Here is an 18,104-nt window from a genome sequence, read left to right as displayed (position 1 = left end):
TGACGTGACCCGTGAGATGGCTTGCTGCGGCTGCTGCTGCCCTGGCCTCTGGGCTTCGGGCGCCTTGTGGGCTCCCTCCCTGCTAACCCGCTCTTAAGCCAAGTCGAGCATTGCTTCATTGGCACGTGGCCTGATTTATGGAGTTGGTGCTTGCCTTGGTTGGATGCTGTGGGTTAGAAGGGGGTTTCATACAGCAGATGGAGGGAGCGGTGTGATCCAGCTCTGAGAAGAGCAGGAGAGCAGATTTTTCCCTGGGGGTCTGGTGTACAGCTGTGCACAAGGATGTTTATGGTGAAGTGGTTTATGAACAGAGAACTTGGCCCTTGCACTGGCTGCCCCGGGTAGGGCCTGGCTGGACCGCCACCAAACTGCTACCACTTCACGTTGCACTTCACTGATGGAAAAGTGCATTTGCAGGCATTGTTCCTGAGCTCCAGAGTAGGGATAGAGGAAATGTCAAGCAATTTAATGGGCTGGAAGGACAAATGATTTGTTTTCCTTTTCCTCTCTGCTAATGTGTTTTGCTTGACAAGGAAATGGGTGGAAAGCAAGCTTTTGTGGTGGGGCTCTGACTGGACAAGTGGAATGAGTCAGCAGAGCCAGAGTTAGGTGGAAGCTGACCGCTTCTACAGCTGGGCGGTGGTTCAAGCTGTCCTTGTGGTTGCGGGTACTGGTTCTAGGTCAGTACAAAACTTTCACAAGCAGCTGTTTGACCCAGGGTGCTTTGACGTCCCATCCCCGTGTTGGGGAGAGAGGGGGGTATGGACTTCAGCCCCCTTCTCTCACTGCTGGTTTTGCACTCCTGGAGCAGCTTCTGCTCATCAAAGGGAGCCTCAGCCCTGTCTGCCAGAGGGTGACACTGCCGCAGAGCTTCCCCCCAGGCCCATCTCCGTCATTGTGCTGTCGCAGGCACGCAGCTATGTTGGTGACCTATCTCTAACCACATGCCTTTGTGAAGCCTGGTGGTTTGACCCGTGTCCCGGATTACCCTTTCCTTCTTCTCCAGCTTTAGTTAGAAGTGATCCTTATGTCCCACAGCTTTGCCAGCTCTGGACTACTCAGTTGGGCACCCGCAGGGTTTTCCTGAGCAGAGGAGTGAAAAGTGGGTTGAGGTGTATGCTCATTAACTCCCGTTCTGCCCACAGCTGGCAAGAGGAGTGTCGTCGGCTGTTCTCAGTGTTGTTGATATTGTCCTAGTGGGGTGTTATTGATGTACTGTCGGCGTTGAAGTCTCAGAAACTGTGTTGACAAAGTCGCAGCCAGGAGATCCCAGCACTGATCTGGTCTTAGAGAACGACCACAGGCTTGGTTCAGTGGCAGAGATTTGGCCAGACCTGCTAGCACAGACCTAACGCGTTTTGGCCTAACAAGTACATCAGGCCAGGAGTTAAGGCATTGTACCCATGACAAGGTAGTCAGCGCACCACCACACAGGCTTCCCCAGGCCACTACAGAGGTCCCCTGATTTCCAGTTCTCCTTTTGTACAACGATCAAAACAAATTGCATGTTGCAGTCCACCTGTGCCTTGAATATCACACTATCCTGACTCATGGGCTTGTTTCACATTCTGACCTGGGTGTTCCCATTCCAGCCTTATCTTCCCGGTACTGGACTGTGCTGCACGTTGTATCACCATCTTCCCCTCCCAGCTTTTGGTAGGAGTGCACATCTGGCCCACATGCCAGGTTTTGTCTGTGTGAGAAGCTTGTGCATTAGCCAGGTTGGCTGATCAAGCCTAGGCTGGTCAATGCGTAGCAAAGCCGTTATGTGAGCAGTATATATATATCGAGCAATGCTCCTGTGAGGCCTACAAGGAGTTAACTGGGCATCAAATACCTGCAATTTTCCTACTTGAAGCTTGGCTCCTTTGACAGGGAGCAAACAAATATCAGCCAGGAGTAAGAGAGAAGTTGCACTTCTGTTGGAGGGAGTGAAACTGGGCAGAGGGCCCACTTCTAAAGCAGGGCAGGCAAGCTTGAAAGGGCCTAACACTCGCACAGGTCTTGACTACTCCTTGCAGGGGAGGCAGTTCTCCCCGCACCTCCCTCTGCTCCGACGCCTGCTAATTACTGTAATAAACCTTCCCTCCATTCCCTTTCCCCGGTGTGTCCATTCAACGGCTCGGTTTGGGCTGCTCTGCGTAGGCTAAGTTGTTGCTCTTCAGCTGGATTTCTGCGTAGGAAGATAATCTGTGCTGCGCTGATAAAAGCAGGGGAGGGCCGAGTTCCTACTGGCTTCTCATTTCCTTTCAAAATGCCTTTTGCTCTCGGGGCTTGGAGTGCCAGCTTTTCTCCTCTCTCTCGTGGCTTCAAGTACCCGGTTCCCCTCTCTCCCCCTGCTCCCACACGGCTTCTGCCTCCGTTTCTCATGTGGAACCTGTCCTGGCTCGTGTTTTAGCAGGGGCCCCCTCTTGCACGTTCGCATTGGCTCTTTGAGTGGCTTCGTAGACCACTTGAGCTTTGCTCTCAGGGGCTGAGCCTGCCAGGTAGTGCAGTTGCATCTGCGGGGGGAGCAGGTTGGCCTCCAGCTCTACCCAGCTCTGAGCACTCGTCGCGGTTGGCATCTCCATCTGAGCATTTCCATGTCCTCGCTGAGTGTTCCCACGGGGGTTGGCTCTCGTTCCCTTCCTCCTGCCGCTGCCCCTTCCAGCTCGCTTTGTTACTCCTCCTCTCTCTTTCTAATTGCTGCACGCGTCCTTGCAGCTGAGGTCCAATTCTCCTTCTGCCCCTCCCCAAGCAGGTTGTCATGCCTAAAGACAGGGTATGTGCCATGTCTGACGGCTGTAGCTGGATTTAATTGTGCACCCATTTTCCACACGGCCACTGACACCTGTGTTGCCTGTGGGATGCCCAACACGGTTGTTGGCCGTCACACTGAATTCGTGGGCAACTGCAGCCACCCATTCATGCTGCAGTTAGGCTGGCAATTGCATGTGCACAATTAAGAGTGTGGCCTTCTCATCCTCCTGGCTGCTAACGAGGCGGCTTCTCCAACACGGGTAACAGCTCGTGTCTGAGTTCTTCGTTTACCTTAAGAAGGGGAAAAGCCTGAGCAGAGCTGGCTTGTACCAGGGGCAGGCTGGGGTCTGGTCCTTGCTCAAGTAGGTCATGCACATGGCAAAGCTGGTGGCATGAGTTCCTGGGGAAGGCATTACTGTGACAGTGAATCGCTCTGGGTGCTGGCATCATGCGCTCGCAGATGAGGCTGACCCCGGCAGTGACTGCGCTCCCGTCTCCCACAACCAAGCATGCCCCGTTGCTTCCCCTGCTCCTCACCTGTTAAGAAACCCACCCATTTCCATTAATGGCCTGCCGCTGTGGCGAGGAGCCCCTGGCCATCTTTGGAGTGCTTGGGCTGTGGGGCAGGCAGGTGTCATTCATCCTCAGGGGTCCCATGGCTCCAGACTTGAGTGATGGCTCCTCTGCTGTATCGGTGCCCCCGCGTCTCCTGTGACTTGAGAGATGCTGCTTTGTTGTCACGGCTTGGAGCAGTTTCAGTACCATGGTCTGGAGCCTGGATGCACCCTGGGACCTGGTAGGGGCTTTCTCCCCTTGGCCTTGCAATGTCCTGCTGTGTGAGGATGCTGTGTTGCATGTCTGCAGGGGGAAGGGGGCCTTGGCATTTGCTGTTGTAGCCAGTGAATCAGCTGGAGTGGGGTCTTCCCGTTTCTCCTTAGACTGCAGCGCGGGGCGTCTTGCAGAAGGGGTTGTGCAATCTGAGGGGTGTCACTGCAGCTGTGCCGATTCTCTCCTCCCCTCCCCCTGCTTCAGGCTTCACTTGTTCTGCGATGAGCTGTTGCTGGCCTCATTTCTCCCTGGATCTGTTGCCGCTGGCTTTCTGCTCTGAGCGCTTTCGGCTTGATTCCAAGCCTTCACGCCCAGCACCGTGTACAAGCACCAAGTGCTTCTGAGAGCCTAGCACTGAAATGCTTCTTGGCTCAGGGCTGTTGACGCTCTCTGCTAAACTTGTACCTCCTTGGGACATCCCGTCAAAGCTGAGCTGACAGGCTCCAGCCATCACCTGCTGCGTCATCCATTGTGACATCCCGTCTGGTGAGTTTTGCAGTCACACGGCTACCAGGAAGCACCTGGGAGAGACCTAACTGGAGTGAGAGCAAAGCTGTCCTGTGCTGGAGGGGAATTAGCCAGGCAACTACAAACCCAGGGTTGAGAGTGCCTGGGTACGAGAGGTCCACGTGCCGTACGTGCCCAGCAAGGGCAGCCTGCTGCGCCCAGACAGCTGAGGGGCATCAAGTGCATGGACAGTGAAGTGCTGACAGCCCTATCCTAAGGCTTGCTTTGTGCTAGCCAAAATTGTCCAGCCAGGAGGATGGAAAATGGAGTAGCTGAGAAACCTATCCCTTAACAGACCTTTATTGTGACTTCATCCCTTCTCCTCCCCTGCCTTTAGGGAGGTGTTGCGTGCGATTATAAAAGGATCTGTGTGGAAATACGCTGGTTGGAGACGGGCAGTTGCCTGGAACTGCTCTGGTGGCGGTCCAGTTTGGGTGGTACTAATTATCCAAGCTGCCAAGAAGATGTTGATGGAAAGAAAGTCACTCTGCAGCAGTGAATTGCCCTGGAGAGGTCCAGGGGCTTTGGATTCCGTCTGGCTGGCGTGGGCTGGAGAGGGAAGGATGCTGTCACGTAAATGGCATCCATGCAGCCCCCGCAGACGTAGGACGGCAGTGCAGGCTCCTTGGAAGGATAAGCATCTCCGTAGACTGCAAGCAATTTGGGAAGAGACCACAGAAACTGCTTGTGGCTGATATGAGTAACCACCTTATGACCCAGCACCAGATGCATGCCCAGTCTCTGGAGCTCCAGCTTAGAACATCTCCCTTAGAAAGGAGTTTGGATGCCAATGAAAGTAGCCCAGGCCAGGAGGGTTTAGCTGTGGGACCCCCTCAGCTCTTCCCTGGTACAGAGACATCCTGGCCATGAATGAGCTTTCTCCAGCTTTCCTGGCCCCATGCATTGTTGCTACCTCTAGCAGCACTCGGCGGCAGTGGAGGCTGTGCCACGGACACATTTATGTTCAGACCTGAACGGTCGAGCAGGCCACGGGACAGCCATCAGGTAGCAGTTCCCATGGGGCTGGCACTGCAGAGAGGCCCCTTCCCAATCTGGGGCTTGCTCCACTTGTGCCACCCCATAGTTCACAGTGGGGGCAGAGGAGAGTCTCAGGACTCAAGGCAGGGAATGCTGGCCAGGCAATTTCCTGGAGTTGAGTTGTTATTGCATGTCAGAGAGGCAGGTCCAGAGGCTTTTCCCCGAAGAGGCTGCTCTTGGCCAACACTGCTGGCTCATAACTGATATGCACTGGAAGCAAGAGATCTCTGGGCAGCAGAGTAGCGTGCAGGCTCGAGCTGGGCTGGGCTGATTCCAGGTCTGTGCGACGCTTCTTCCCTGGGAAGCACAAACGATCCCTCGACAACCTCTCAACGTGGCCACGGCACTGAACCGTGGAGCAGGTCAGCCTCTGCTTGCTCACTTTCTTCCCCTGCGGTAACGCTCTGCAAGTGTTCCTGTGCTTCCAGAGGGGCAGGAGAAGGCAGAGATGTCTGAGCTACCCCAGGAAGGAGCTCCCTCCGGGAAGACAGCAGTACAGGGACAGGTAAGACCAGCTTCTTTCTCACGCGTCTCAGCTGGGTCAAACCACCATAGGCTAAGGTAAGGTTTTAAGGGTCTCTGTAGTCTTTGTGACCGAGACCTGAGAGCTCATATTGGGAAGGAGGCTCTGGTTTCTGATTGCTGGTGGCATTCAAACCATCCAGGCACCGGGAGACCATGACCCCTTGTTCTGCCTGCCAGAAGCCTTGAAAGCAGCAGGGAGCTGAAGGGGAACAGGCTTGTTCATAACTTTGGGCCAAAAGGAAAGTCTCCCTGGTTGTAAATGTGGAGCTGGTACATTGTTAAACGCATGTGTATCCTGGTAGTCAGGCAACCATCCTGCCAGCTAGCTAGTGCCTATAAATAAAAGGTGTCTGGTTTTGCACTCGGGTGAGCAGCAGGAAGTAGGTAGGTGCCATGAGCAGTGAGAAGCCAATGGGCTGTGCAGGGCCTCTGCACTTGCAGTTGCTGGAGAGGAAACCTTAGCACCTATGTGCTCTATAGTGCTGTTAGGAGCTGCGTGTGCCCTGTATGCAGTGTGCGCTGCATGGGTGAGCTGCTGCTGGCTATGGGAAGGGAGGCCCCTTGTGTGTGTTGGAGCCAAGTGACTTGGCGAGGCTGCCGGTGAACCCCGTCTCTAGGCGTGAGTTCTGCCCATGAACTCCCACCGGGCTGCTTGTAGGAAGCCCAGCTAGCCAAGCTAGGCACCGTGTTCCTCTCATGTCCGTCTGCGGGTTCGTCTGCTAGCATCTCCTGAAGCTGAGCCCCCCGGCGTGCTCTCTGCTGGGCAGCACAGAGGCTGTGAGGACAGGATGCGACTCTGTGTGTGCGGGAAGTTGGGTTACTGCGCACGCCACGTCCATGTATATCTTCAAAGACCCACTCCTGACGCTTCGTTCTGGGTCCGTGAGCCGATCCATTCTGCAGTCCGGTTTGGGAGGCACGAAACTCAGTGAAACTGCAGCTGGCTTCTCTGCAGGCATTTGACGTCCAGCGTGCTACCCCTCCTCTGAGCTGCTCCCTGGCCTGTTCTGCTGACAGACTCTGAGCCGAGGATCTCTTTGCTATTTTGCTGGTTCAGCAGTGACCTTTTAAGGCTACTGCTTGCAGTTCACACTTCAGCTAATCATGATGCCTTGGGTCCTACCCCGCAGAGAGGAAGTGGAGAGGAAAACAGGCTCTCAGAACAGATGGGTAGATAACCGTAGGGGGTTAGTGCTGGTTTCTGAAGCCTTTAACTCCCAGGACTGCAGCCCCAACTCTGGCCGTGAGAGGTGAATTGTCACCCCATTTCTGAGAGGAGTTGCCCAGCAGCACGCAGGTAAAGCAGAAACCCATTTAACAGCAGCCTCCGGGGAGGGCCCCAGGGAAGGAGGTTGGAGGAGTGGAGGCCCCTGCTGCAGTAGTGCAGGGCCGGTGAGTTGGCCTCGCATCCTCTGCAGTGAATGAGCTGGTCACCCCTGGCATCCAGCACCCTGATTGCATCCTGCTCTGCAGGGGCCTGGCCCCTCCTGGCATGCATGGCTCCTGGGACCACTGCCCCAGCTGAGCAGTGTTCCTACGGGATAGAAGAGTCCTTAGTGCAAGACAGGCCAGGATACTGCCTGGTCTGGGACACTGTAGCCTGGGTCCTTTGCTTCTCATGGCTGGGGCATGGGGGCCCTGCTCTGTCTTGGAAACAGAGTAAATCAGACATGCTGCTGCTCACATCTGCATCAGGTCAGGGCAGGAGGGGGGTCCTGGCTGCCATCGTGCCCTGCTCCTCTGGGCCAAAGCGCCAGGTGCGGCTGTGGCTTTATAGCAGGCTGGACAGGGCGTTGCCGGACAGGGTGGCTGACACCTGGGCCCACGTCTCCGTTCTGTGCCGAGCTGGCTTGCTGGGGCCGGGGGGTCTTGTTCCCAGGCACAGCCGATGCTGCCGCTGTGCCGGAAAGTGTGTTACGCCATCGGGGGCAGCCCCTACCAGATGACAGGCAGCGCCCTGGGCTTCTTCCTCCAGATTTTCCTCCTGGATGTTGCACAGGTGAGTGCCTGTTGTCTCGGTGTGGGTTGGGGCAGAGAATTGCATGTGAGCTGGGGTGGAAACAGTGCATAGATGCCAGGGGGCTGCAGCTTGGACCTCTTCCTGGAGCAGGCTGCCCCCAGTCCTACTGCTCTGATTGCTCCCCGCTGCTAGCCAGGGTCTCCTCCCCATTCACGCCGGGCTCTTTCCCTCCCGCAGCTGAAGCCATTTCACGCCTCGCTGATCCTTTTCCTTGGACAAGCCTGGGATGGAGTGACGGACCCTGCCATCGGCTTCCTGGTCAGTAGGAGCCCCAGGAGGAAGTTTGGCAAGCTGATCCCATGGTGAATGAGGCAGGGACCAGCTGGGTTCAGTCTCCTTCGGTACTGCAACTGCTTAGGGGCTGGACGCATTGCACTGTGAGCTTCAGATGGGCATAAAAAAAGGGTTGCATATTTCACACGACTTTTGGGAATATCCCTTGTGCTGCAGCACTGGCTTCACAGTTCCTTTAAGGGTCCTAAACACCCATGGCTGCTGGGGCCTGAGACTTGGTGGATCTCAAGCATTAGATGAGCAGGTCTGGCTTGGGTACAGCTCTGGTGCTGGCTATGCATGCTCTTTCCCCCTTGCTTTGCCCAGAGCTGGCTCCCTTCTGCCTGCCTTGGCCTTGTGGCTTCAGCTGGGCTGTGGTTTTGCAATGGGGGGCGGAGGTCGGCGCAAGCAGCCCCAGCTGGCAGGAGGGCTCATGTCTGATGGGCGCCGCGTCTTCCTGCAGGATCGCCTTCTCCACGCCCTTTGGAGTCACCTTCTACTGCATGCTGTGGTTTGTGCCCTTTGACACCATCCCTGTCTGGCAGAAGTGCCTCTGGTACCTGGTCATGTACTGCTGCTTCCAGGCTTGCAAGAGTGTAAGGAAGGCGGTGCTGGGTTGTGTGCTGTAGCGGGTTGGGCTGGGTTGTGTGCCCCAGTGATTCCTAGATGTTTGGGACCAGTGGGCCCCTCTCAAGCTTTGGTATCTCACCGGCAGCTGTCACTTCAACCCACCCACTCAGGTCCCACTGCCTGCCAGCAGTCCACAGACCCCGCTGTGGGGTCCACTGGTCTTTGCCCAGTGCCCTTTGGTGACCAAAGACCCCATTGTAGAGGGAGAGGGTCCAGTGTGGCCAGGAAGGACAGCTATCTGCTCTTGGGGGGCACGGGGAACCGATAGAGGCAGACAGTCAAGGAAGTGACTGCAATGCTCTGGGGTGGAGGTGTCTGACCTGTTTTCTCCCCAGTGCTATCATGTGCCCTACTCCTCGCTGACCATGTTCCTGGGAGGCAGTCAGAGAGACCGGGACTCGGCCACTGCCTACCGTAAGTGCCTGCACCCTATGGCCACGAAGCCTCGTGAGCTCCCTTACTGCGTCCCAGGGGCCGGCCAGGGCGGTCTCCTTGTGCTCCGGTGTTGCAATAGCCTGATGTCCAGGCTGACTGTGTCTCAGTGTGTCATGAAGTACATTTGTATATAAGTATAGCCCTTGCTTGGCATCCCCATGCTTTTGCAGTGAGACAGCAACTGGGCTGTGCAGCTCATACGGAACGCCCTGGGAGCTTGGACGTCGATCCCGGGGTCCCTGTTGTTCTGTTTTGGGTCTGATCCACAGCTAAAGCAGCGCCTTGCTGCACCATGTGTGGCTGTTGTGAGCAGACCCCAGCTTTGGGGCTCTTGCTGAATGCACACGTGGACTCACCTGGGATAAGTTGGTCCTTTGCAGGTGGGGGAAAGAGTAGAGTGGTGGTCCCAGCTCCAAACCTCCAGCCTTTTCTCTTGGAGCTCAGGGGGAACATCCCAAAGTAGGTAGCAATAGCAGGCCTCTTTTCCCCTCTGGCAATAGCCGTGAAAGGGCACTCACGTGTTCGCACACACAAAGCCAGTGCATCGCAGTGCGAGGCACAGACCAGCTGCCCAGTCCCTGGAGATCTGCCTCAGGCCGGGCCGGTCAGGCCAGCTGACCCCTCTGCCGTGTGGGCTGTTGGCAGGAATGGGGGTGGAGGTGTTCAGCACGCTGGTCGGCTCGGGCATCCAGGGGCAGATCGTGGGCAGCTACCATGCCAGCATGACCCAGATCTGTGCGACGTTGAACGGGACTCTGCAGAACCGCACCTCCGAGGGCCTCACCGACACGCTGGAAAACACGGTAAGGGCCTGGCCACCGGCCCACGCTGCCTCTCGCCTGCCCTCCCAGCCCCTTGGCCCGGGCTGAGCTGACTGCACCGGCTTCTGTTTTCCAGCGCAGGGCATATACAATTGCCTCCGTGGCGCTGAGCTCGCTCTATGTCCTGTCCTGCCTGGTCCTCGTGTTTGGAGTGAAGGAGCAGCCTGGTAAGGTGGCTGCTGCCCCTGGCTGGAGCTTGGATGGTGCTGGGTAGCGGTGGAGCCAGGGTCTCCTGGTTGGCAGGCAGGGCATGTGGCTGGCGCTGCATCCTGGGCTGTGGTGATGGTGTTTTGCTGTCCAGCCTCCTTTGCTACCCAGGTCAGTTCCTGGGAGGCGTCTCACCCCCATCCTGCTGGCCGCTGCTTGCACAGAGGGTGCAGAGAAGATAGGGGTGGAAGTTCATCTCTATCTGGACACTCGTCCTACCTAGCAGCACAGAGGAGCTCCCATCTCTGTTTCAATGTGCGCTTCCATGGGCAGGCCTGCCAGCTGCTCCTGATGGCTCTGCTCTCTGTCCCCTCCCTGCAGGGCCCTTGGGTCCCCTGGAGAAAGCAAAGCTGCCCTTCTTCAGGAGCCTGAAGCTCATCCTAGCACACCGGTCCTACACCCACCTGCTCTGTGCCTTCCTCTTGGCCTCCCTGGCCTTCCAGGTACCAGGGCAAGGGGGGAGGCAGCAGGGTGGTATCGGGCAGAGCCAGGTGGAACCATCTAATGAAGTGGTGTGACAAGGCCCCTGTGTCCAGGGGTGTGAAATGCTCCAGCTCTGGAGGGAGGGGAGAGGAGCTTCCTACAGGAGCTCTCCCCTCCAGCGGCATGGTGTTCAGGGGCTGGATACCCCGCTCCTCAGCTCCGCAGCCTGGAAGAGACGTGGTGCCGAGCCCTCGGCTCCAGGAAGCTGCTTGCAATCCAGTGTGGGCCTGCAGGTTCCCAGTGCAGCTGTGCACGGCTTGGGATTCCCACGTGAACCCGTGTCCATGCTCCCTTCCAGGTTACCCAGGGGATCTTCGCCTTCTACTGCACGCATGCCGGCGGGATGGCCGGGAGGTTCCAGCACCTAGTGCTCATCATGCTGGTAGGTCCGTCTGCCCCTCGCCCCAATCCTGCTCCTCCAAGCCACTGAGCCCCCCTTTGTGTGTGTCTCCCCCAGGTCACAGCTTCCCTCTCCATCCCCGTGTGGCAGTGCATGCTGGTTCGGTTTGGGAAGAAGAAGACAGTGCTCGTGGGGCTGTCGGTAGGTCCCCAAGGCTGCCGTGCCCACAAAGCTAGGATAGCTGTGCGTGCCTCATCGCCCATGCGACTTCCAGCTGAGCTCCCTGGTGCAAAGCATGATGTCCTGCTCTCCAATGCAGCCGCCAGCCCGTGGTGGCTCAGCTGGCACCGGCACCCTGGAGAGCTGTCTGCGAGCACGTGGTGCCTTCTCCTCATTGCAGCTACGCAGGGCATCGAGGGTGCGAGTGGGAGTGGTGGGAGGCTTTCCTGCCAGCCCTCGCTGCTCTGGACAGCCAGCCTGGTGCAGAAGGGCTAGGAAACAATCCTAGTCTTGGTCGTATAGTCTCAGCAGCATCCAGCACAACTAGTGGTACATCCACTCTCCTCCCACCCCGTTTGCAAACCACGCTGTGGCCTGGCTCCATTTATTGGGTGTCCTTGATGTCCAGAGTGAATGAGCTGATTCCTTTACATTTCCTCAAGGCCTTCCACCCCCAGCCTGTATAGGGATATAGATCAAGGGCCAGCTGTGTTATGTCCCCTGCACAGGGGGTTCAGGCTCTTAGGCTCCAAGAGCCGACTGGTGTCGAAGTCACCTTGGGGCTAGATGGGAGCTTGGCCCTGCCCCAGCAAGCACTGTGGAAAGCCTCAGCTTGCTGGTGGGTACTGATCGGTTTGAGCTGGACTCAGATTGGACATGGTATTTAGGTGCCTAAAGATGCAGCTGGGCCCCTGGTGAGCTCAGATAGGCTGGAACTGGTCATTGCCTGGCTCGGGTCGTGATGGCTGTTAAGTGCCTAAGTCACTCAGGCCCTCTTGGAAAACCTGTTCTCTGCAGCTTTAGAGGCTCAGATACCTTGGTAAGGCCAGCTCTAGGTGCCTGACCCCAGATCATGCCACGAATCAGTGGCAGAACCCAGATTAGCACCCAGGACTCCAGGTTCCTGCTTCAGCCTCCGTCCCACCCACGACGGCACCTTCCTGAAGCGTGGGGACGGGGTGCCTGGGGCACTCGGGGTGTGTCATGATGAATGCACCATGGCTGCTGTCATGGACTGACCTCTGTCTGTGCGCCCAGCCCTCCACAAAGCCCCGGGAAAGACGCAGGCCCTGCCCCAAGGCTCTTCCATGTACATGATGCACCAGATCCTCCAGGGATGGTCTATCATCAAGGTGACGGTGCAGGGGAGTGGTTGCCCTAGCAGCCTCTTGGTGTGGGCGTGCTGCAGGCAGGTCCGGGGGAGAAGGGTGCAGGGAACGCTGCAACGGGAATGGAGCAGGGGGAAGGAGCTCCTTGCACCTGATGAGCCAGACGGGCACAAGAGCGTTTCTCTTGCCTCCCTCTGCGCCCCAGATTGTCATTCCTGCCCTCATCGTTATCACCCAAGTGACGCACAACTTCCCCGTCTTTGTCGTTATGGTGATCATGGCGGGATGCAGCCTGGCTGTCCTCTACCTGTTACCCTGGTGAGTGGCAGAGACCTGCAGGCCAGGCACGACTTGCTCCTGGATGGCTAAAGGGTTGGGAGGAGAAACGCTATCATAAGAACATGAGGGTGGGAAGGGAGCTCAGGAGGTCACATCCAGTCCAGCCCCCTGCTCCAAGCAGGACCAGCCCCAACTACATCATCCCAGCCAAGGCTTTGTCTCCCTGGGTATTCAAAACCTCCAAGGATGGAGACTCCGCCACCTCTCTGGGCACCTCTTCCAGTGCTTCACTCTCCTAGTGAGAAAGTTTTTCCTAACATCCAACCTAAACTTCCCTTGCTGCAACATGAGCCCATTGCTGCTTGTCCTGCCGTCTGCCCCCACTGAGACCAGCCCAGCTCCATCCTCTTTGCAACCCCCTTGCAGTGAGTTAAGGGCTGGAGAACTGTGCGCTAGGAAAACGTCACTGAGCAAGGCCTGGCGTGTTCGTCTGCAGAGCTAAATAATGCAAGAAGTTGGCAGCAGGCAGGAGCGGGGTTTGAAACGGCAGCGTCTGGTACTGCCTTTCAGATGGGGAATTGCTGCTGGCTTTCAGCTGGGGAACTGTGCAGCCCTGGTGTCGGTTCTGTCGAGTGCAGATGGTGCCGGCGCAGCACGTTTATACCCGCGCCAGCGGCCTTTCTGCCGGTGTCTGTGGAGCAGACGCAGCGTCGAGCCCTGCGCCGTGCCGTCACTGCCTGGGGTGCAGCTGCTTTTTCCAGAGCCAGCGCTAACTAACTCCCAGCCTGGGGGTCATCTGGTTGCAGCTGTGGTCACTTTCCCTGGGGTAACCCTTGCTCCCTGCCAACAGGATATTATTTTTGGATATTATTATGGGATTCCTCACCGCCTGGTGGCAAAGGTCTGCTATAGCAGGCAGATCATCCCTCCGCTCCGGCGTACAAAGCCCGTGCATTACACTGGTGTTAACACGTCATGTGCGGGCACCGAGAGCAGCTGCTGCTCCGTGCTAGACTCCTTCCCTTATGCAAACTGCTGAGCTTAGGGATGACTCTTCCTCTTCCCAAAATAGCACCCGGGGTTCCTTTCCTACCCTCAGGTGCAAAGGTGTGCATATATTTGCATGCTAATGGTTACATGTTCACTTCATGCATAAATTCAGCTTGTGAGCCTGTGTGCAGACTTGAAAGGCATGGTCCCGAGAGAGTTTTCATTCCCCTGAGAGCCCAAAGCTTTGCCCAGGGCTGGAGGCTGGTAGTGTCAGAAGTCGAGCTGCTTTGCCTCCTTAACGAGCTGCTCATCCCCAGGTCCATGCTGCCGGATGCGGTGGATGATTTCAGGCTGAAGAACCCCAACTGCCTGAACCTGGAAGCTTTTTTCTACTCCTTCTATGTTTTCTTCAACAAGTTTGCTGGTGGCCTTGCGCTGGGGATCTCCACCATGAGCTTACAGTAGGCCTCAGAGTCTGCTTTCTCTTAAAGATTCGTGTTAGTGGGTAAACTTCTCTTTGGCCCCTGTCAGGAGAAGCTGGAATTGGAGTCACTGGGAGTGTCCCAGAGCCATTGCTTCTCCTGCTTCCTGCTGGGCACAGCTGAGGGGAATAGCTGGGCATGCCACCAAGCCATTCCCTAGAGCGCTTGCAGAGAAGAGGGCCTGGGAAGGATGTCTTTGCTTGCTCCTTCACTGCTCCTTTCCATGGCTCCCTGGGTTTGTAGAAGGTGTGAGCTGCTTCATTGTCAGAGCTCCCACCACACCTACCCTTTAGGGTGTCCTCTTCCCAGGGCCCGAACCACCCCCGGACCTCACAGGCGAAAGCAGACACTCTTCAAGCCGTGCTCTTCCTCAGTTTTGCAGGTTACAAGGCTGGTGACTGCACGCACAACCCGTCTGTCATCCTCACCCTGAAAATCCTCATGGCTCCGGTTCCCATCATCTTGCTGCTGGCTTCCATGGTCACCTTCTACTTCTACCCCATCAACGAGGAGAGGAGGCAGCAGATGAAGGTGGAGATGGAGGCATTTGAGTAAGTGCGGTGGGATTCGTGGGCCTTGGGGAACTCTGGTCCAGGCCTTTTGCTCTGGAAGTGGCTGAGGGACTGTGCAGGCGTCTCTTCTGCCAAGGAGGTGATGAGCTGGGAGGAATTCCCAGCAGGAGCATTGGGAGAAAAATCCACAGCGGAGCTTCGTTTGGGTTTTGACCCATGTAACATAGCAACTGACACTCCTCCTACCTACGAGAGGCTGAGACGAGCTGCTGCAAGATCCCCCATTGCCAGTTCTCCTACAGGGCGTTTGCAATGACTGCCGGGGGCTAGAGGATTCCTTTAGTAGATTATCCAAATGCACTTTGGGTTTTTAAAGCACTTTAGACGGTGCTGGGCTGCCTCAGAGCATCATTTTGGGGCTCCTCGGGGCTTGAGAAGGAAGATGACTTGAGAAACACGAGGGGGTCTGATATCACTGGCCGAGCCAGGGGTCTCTCCTAACCTCTGTCCTCTGCCTGGGGACACAGCTCAAGCCAGCGGTCCCCATCTGCCAGCAGGCAGGGCTGCAAGGGGACAGGGGCAGATGTGGCTCCTGGAGGCTGTCTGATCCAGGTGATTGTCACCCTGCCTCGGCTATGGGGGAGGAGAGTAGAGGAGAGTTTGCTCACAAATTCCCTGTCCAGTCTGGGACACGGCGTGCTTTCTCCTCCCTCTCCTTGCCCTCCAGTGCAAACTTGAAGAGGAATTCTGTGTTAATTTATGCTCTTCCTACCAGGCAAGGCCGGGGGGAGAATGCAAACTCCGGGTAAAACAAACACGGACCTTGCAGAGTTTCCTTGGAAAGCTCTCTCTCTCGCCGCACGCTGCCAGGATGCACCAGTCTGATCTGATGGCTTTGCTTCCTGTTGTTCCCGATTTCTGCATCGCAAAGCACTACTCTCTGCTCGCTGCCTTTCTCGACTCCCCAGGGCTGCTGCGGGGAGCATCCCTGGCCTTGAAGAACGGGGTTTGGCATGTTGATCTTGAGCCAGCTCCTGCCTTCTCTTTATGCAAGGAAAGATCCCGGCGCTCATTCGCCACAGCTGATTGGGAAGGATGGCGAGGAAGATTGGACCTAGGCTCTGCCAAGAGCACTCTCAGAAAACACACCGAGGAGGGGAGCTGGGCAGCAGAGGTTCAGGCGCGTTTTGGGGAGGAAAGTGTCAGCAATCTGACATCTGGGTGGTGACAATCAGGACCCCGAGCCCCAGGACTAGGGGGAATGCTGCTGTTTCAGGAAGAGCGCTGTATCCATGCGGAGACGTGGAGCTGCCTCTGACCCCATCCGGTTATCAGCTAAAGCCTCCTTTGCTGCTTACTATGTATATAGGCAGGATATTCTGGTCACCACCTGGTCTGGAGCAGCTCCCCTGCTTTCCCAGAAGGCCTGCCCCAAACTTCCCCCATATCTAAAGACTTAGAATTTGTATTTTCAGTGTACAGTGTATTTTCAGGTGTACAAGATGTGCTGGTGTGCAAGAGGCACCCTTCAAAAAAGGGTAAAATGGTGCCTCTCTGACACCCCCTGTATTGTCAGTGGTGGTGAGGCAGGGGCTGTTATACATGCCCCATGTCCTGATTTTTTGCCCCCCCCCCCTTCAAACCTGACTTCTCTCACCAGTGTCCCCAGGCTCCTCTCCAATGTACTGGGAGGTAGGGTGGGAGCTTCAGCAGCTGCCCTTCCCTGCAGCTTTGGTGCATCAGAAACACCCAGCTTCAGGAGCTTCTCTTTGGGAGAGAAAAACTGCATCTTATACATGGGAAAAGCCTGTTTTCTACTAAGGTGAGGCTTAGCCATGTAGAAGAGATGCATGTATCCAAAATAAGAAATCTGCGTAGAAGGTGTCTAGATGCCGTACTATCCAATGCTGACAGCAGTTCCCTGCCTTGGTCTTGCTGGGTGCGTGAATTATTAGCTAGAGATGAATTTTGCCTCGGAAGAGCTGCAGCAATGCACTGACTTGCCTGTGATCATGCTCTCTTAGGAGCTTATTAGAAGGTTTGCCCTGTCTGCCATCTCTGAAAGGGACGGGCGTTTTTTGGGGGGACACGTCAAATGCATTCTGTGGAGAGTGCTGAATGAATGCTAATGACAGTCCCTAGGTCAAAGCTGCACAAGTGGGACCTTCAAAGCTCACCAGAGATCTCCCACTGTGACAACAAGATGAGGAGCATGAAGCCGCAGAGCAGGATGTGACCACAGCATAACAGCTAAACTAGGAGGCAGGAAAACTGAAGTGCATGTGGCCTTGCACGGGAGGGGAAGCAGGTTTGGCCAGGGCTATTTCTGACCTTAGTTTAGCTTTGCAGCCCCCAGTCTGCACACACACTGGCCATATTTTTGCAGACAGTGCTCCTACTGCATTTGGAAACCTGGCTCTTAAAGTGGCGTCGTGAGGCTTAAGCGTTAGCAGCCTTTTATATGAGCCCTCTTGGAGCTGGATGCAAGTAGACAAACTCGCTATCTGCTGCACCCCGGACAGATTTGGAATAGCTTATACACAAGGAAAAGATGCTTCTTTCTTTCCTATTTTTTTTGTCGGCTGTGAAGAAAAATAAGTGCCTTGTGAGGCCCTGCCTGGCCCTGAGGGGGTCGGGTACAGGGACCCCTTTGCTTAGGACATGTTTCTTTGCTTGTGCACAGCATTTTCTGCATGCTTTTCAGGGAAGGAAGTGCCAAGAAAAGCAGAATGATTGTTGCTTCCCTTCTGTCTCCATGTAAGCAGTGGCTGTGTCCGAACGCACACGCGATCGCTGTGTCCCGCCAGCTGGGCTGGATGTCACTAATATGGCACGGCACCGAGCTTCCCGCAGAGGGGTGTGATTGGAGATGGGCACTTTCCTAGGTTTGATGCGTCCCCACTGTGTTTGCTGTTGAGAATCCTGCCGTGTGCTATTATGAGCTATTAAAGCAGCATGCGTGCTGATGATGTTTTCCTCCTGGAGTTTCTTGTTATGCAAGCCGGGGCAGGTGCTCCATTCCCAGCGCTCTTTGCAGGTGAGCTGTTTTGGCAGGGTGCTGCTGCGGGCAACTGTCCCAGTAGCATCCGTTTGCTTTGCAGGCTGGAGACCTTCCCCACAGACTGACACTGCAATCTGGGCAGAAACCTGTCCTGTCCCCTTGCTCCGGTGCTTCCCAGCCTGACCGCTCAGCCTTCCAGATCCTTGCTCGCCCTTGCTCTGCTCCTTTCTCTAAAAAAGGTGGGACTGAAGAGATCTGGCGGTCGTGGGGCTGGCACTTGCAGGTACGCAGACCCGCAGTAACGAGAGAGCACCCATTCCCAACGGGATTTGATCGGCGTGACTTCCAAGCCTTCCTGCTCCAACATAACGGATTTGGTTTCTGCAGTCTTACCTTATGGCGCACACGTGGCTTTGAGTATATGCAGGCAGGGTTTCCACTATAGGACTAATATCACCCCCCCCCTTTTTTTTTTTGTCTGAGCTTTATGTCTAGTAACAAATATAGGCTTGTGGTGGGACAGATGTACCCCCCTATATTTCGGTAGGGAAGGAGTTAATGTAGTGGTGTATATGTGACGCAGTCCAGCTGGTCTGAGCGCAGCAGCAGGTATTAAGAGACTTGTCTAGCAGCTGGGACGTGCTTTATGGGGGAGGGAGGATGGCT

At 56.0% G+C, this 18,104-nt stretch overlaps 1 protein-coding gene across 2 annotated transcripts; it reads left to right on the top strand.

Moving 5' to 3' along the window:
• Nucleotides 1-52: 52 nt before the first annotated feature.
• On the top strand, nt 53-17,403 carry LOC102566247 (sodium-dependent lysophosphatidylcholine symporter 1-B). Of its 2 annotated transcripts, none has more exons than XM_006274266.4 (14): nt 53-5,617; nt 7,517-7,636; nt 7,835-7,959; nt 8,394-8,526; nt 8,896-8,974; nt 9,641-9,798; nt 9,893-9,983; nt 10,345-10,466; nt 10,805-10,888; nt 10,964-11,047; nt 12,380-12,492; nt 13,761-13,904; nt 14,300-14,476; nt 15,213-17,403. In XM_006274266.4, the coding sequence occupies exons 1-14, from the start codon at nt 5,561-5,563 to the stop codon at nt 15,244-15,246; spliced, it is 1,521 nt and encodes a 506-aa protein (XP_006274328.2). In that variant the 5' UTR covers nt 53-5,560; the 3' UTR covers nt 15,247-17,403. The 2 variants fall into 2 exon arrangements, with proteins under 2 accessions (XP_006274328.2, XP_014464298.1); XM_014608812.3 differs by having other exon boundaries at nt 53-6,934.
• The last annotated feature ends 701 nt before the right edge of the window (nt 17,404-18,104 follow it).

This window comes from Alligator mississippiensis, chromosome 9, assembly GCF_030867095.1.
Source record: "Alligator mississippiensis isolate rAllMis1 chromosome 9, rAllMis1, whole genome shotgun sequence".
Lineage (NCBI taxonomy): Eukaryota > Metazoa > Chordata > Crocodylia > Alligatoridae > Alligator > Alligator mississippiensis.
The sequence above is the reverse complement of the archived record's forward strand: the minus strand, read 5'-3'. Positions and strand labels throughout refer to the sequence as shown.

Bases quoted from the DNA above. Each gene is read 5' to 3' on its own strand.
- LOC102566247 (XM_006274266.4), top strand. From the start codon at position 5,561: ATGTCTGAGCTACCCCAGGAAGGAGCTCCCTCCGGGAAGACAGCAGTA. The intron at 7,960-8,393 runs GTGAATGAGGCA...GTCTTCCTGCAG, and splicing joins TTTGGCAAGCTGATCCCATG to GATCGCCTTCTCCACGCCCT. The intron at 13,905-14,299 runs GTAGGCCTCAGA...GCTCTTCCTCAG, and splicing joins ATCTCCACCATGAGCTTACA to TTTTGCAGGTTACAAGGCTG.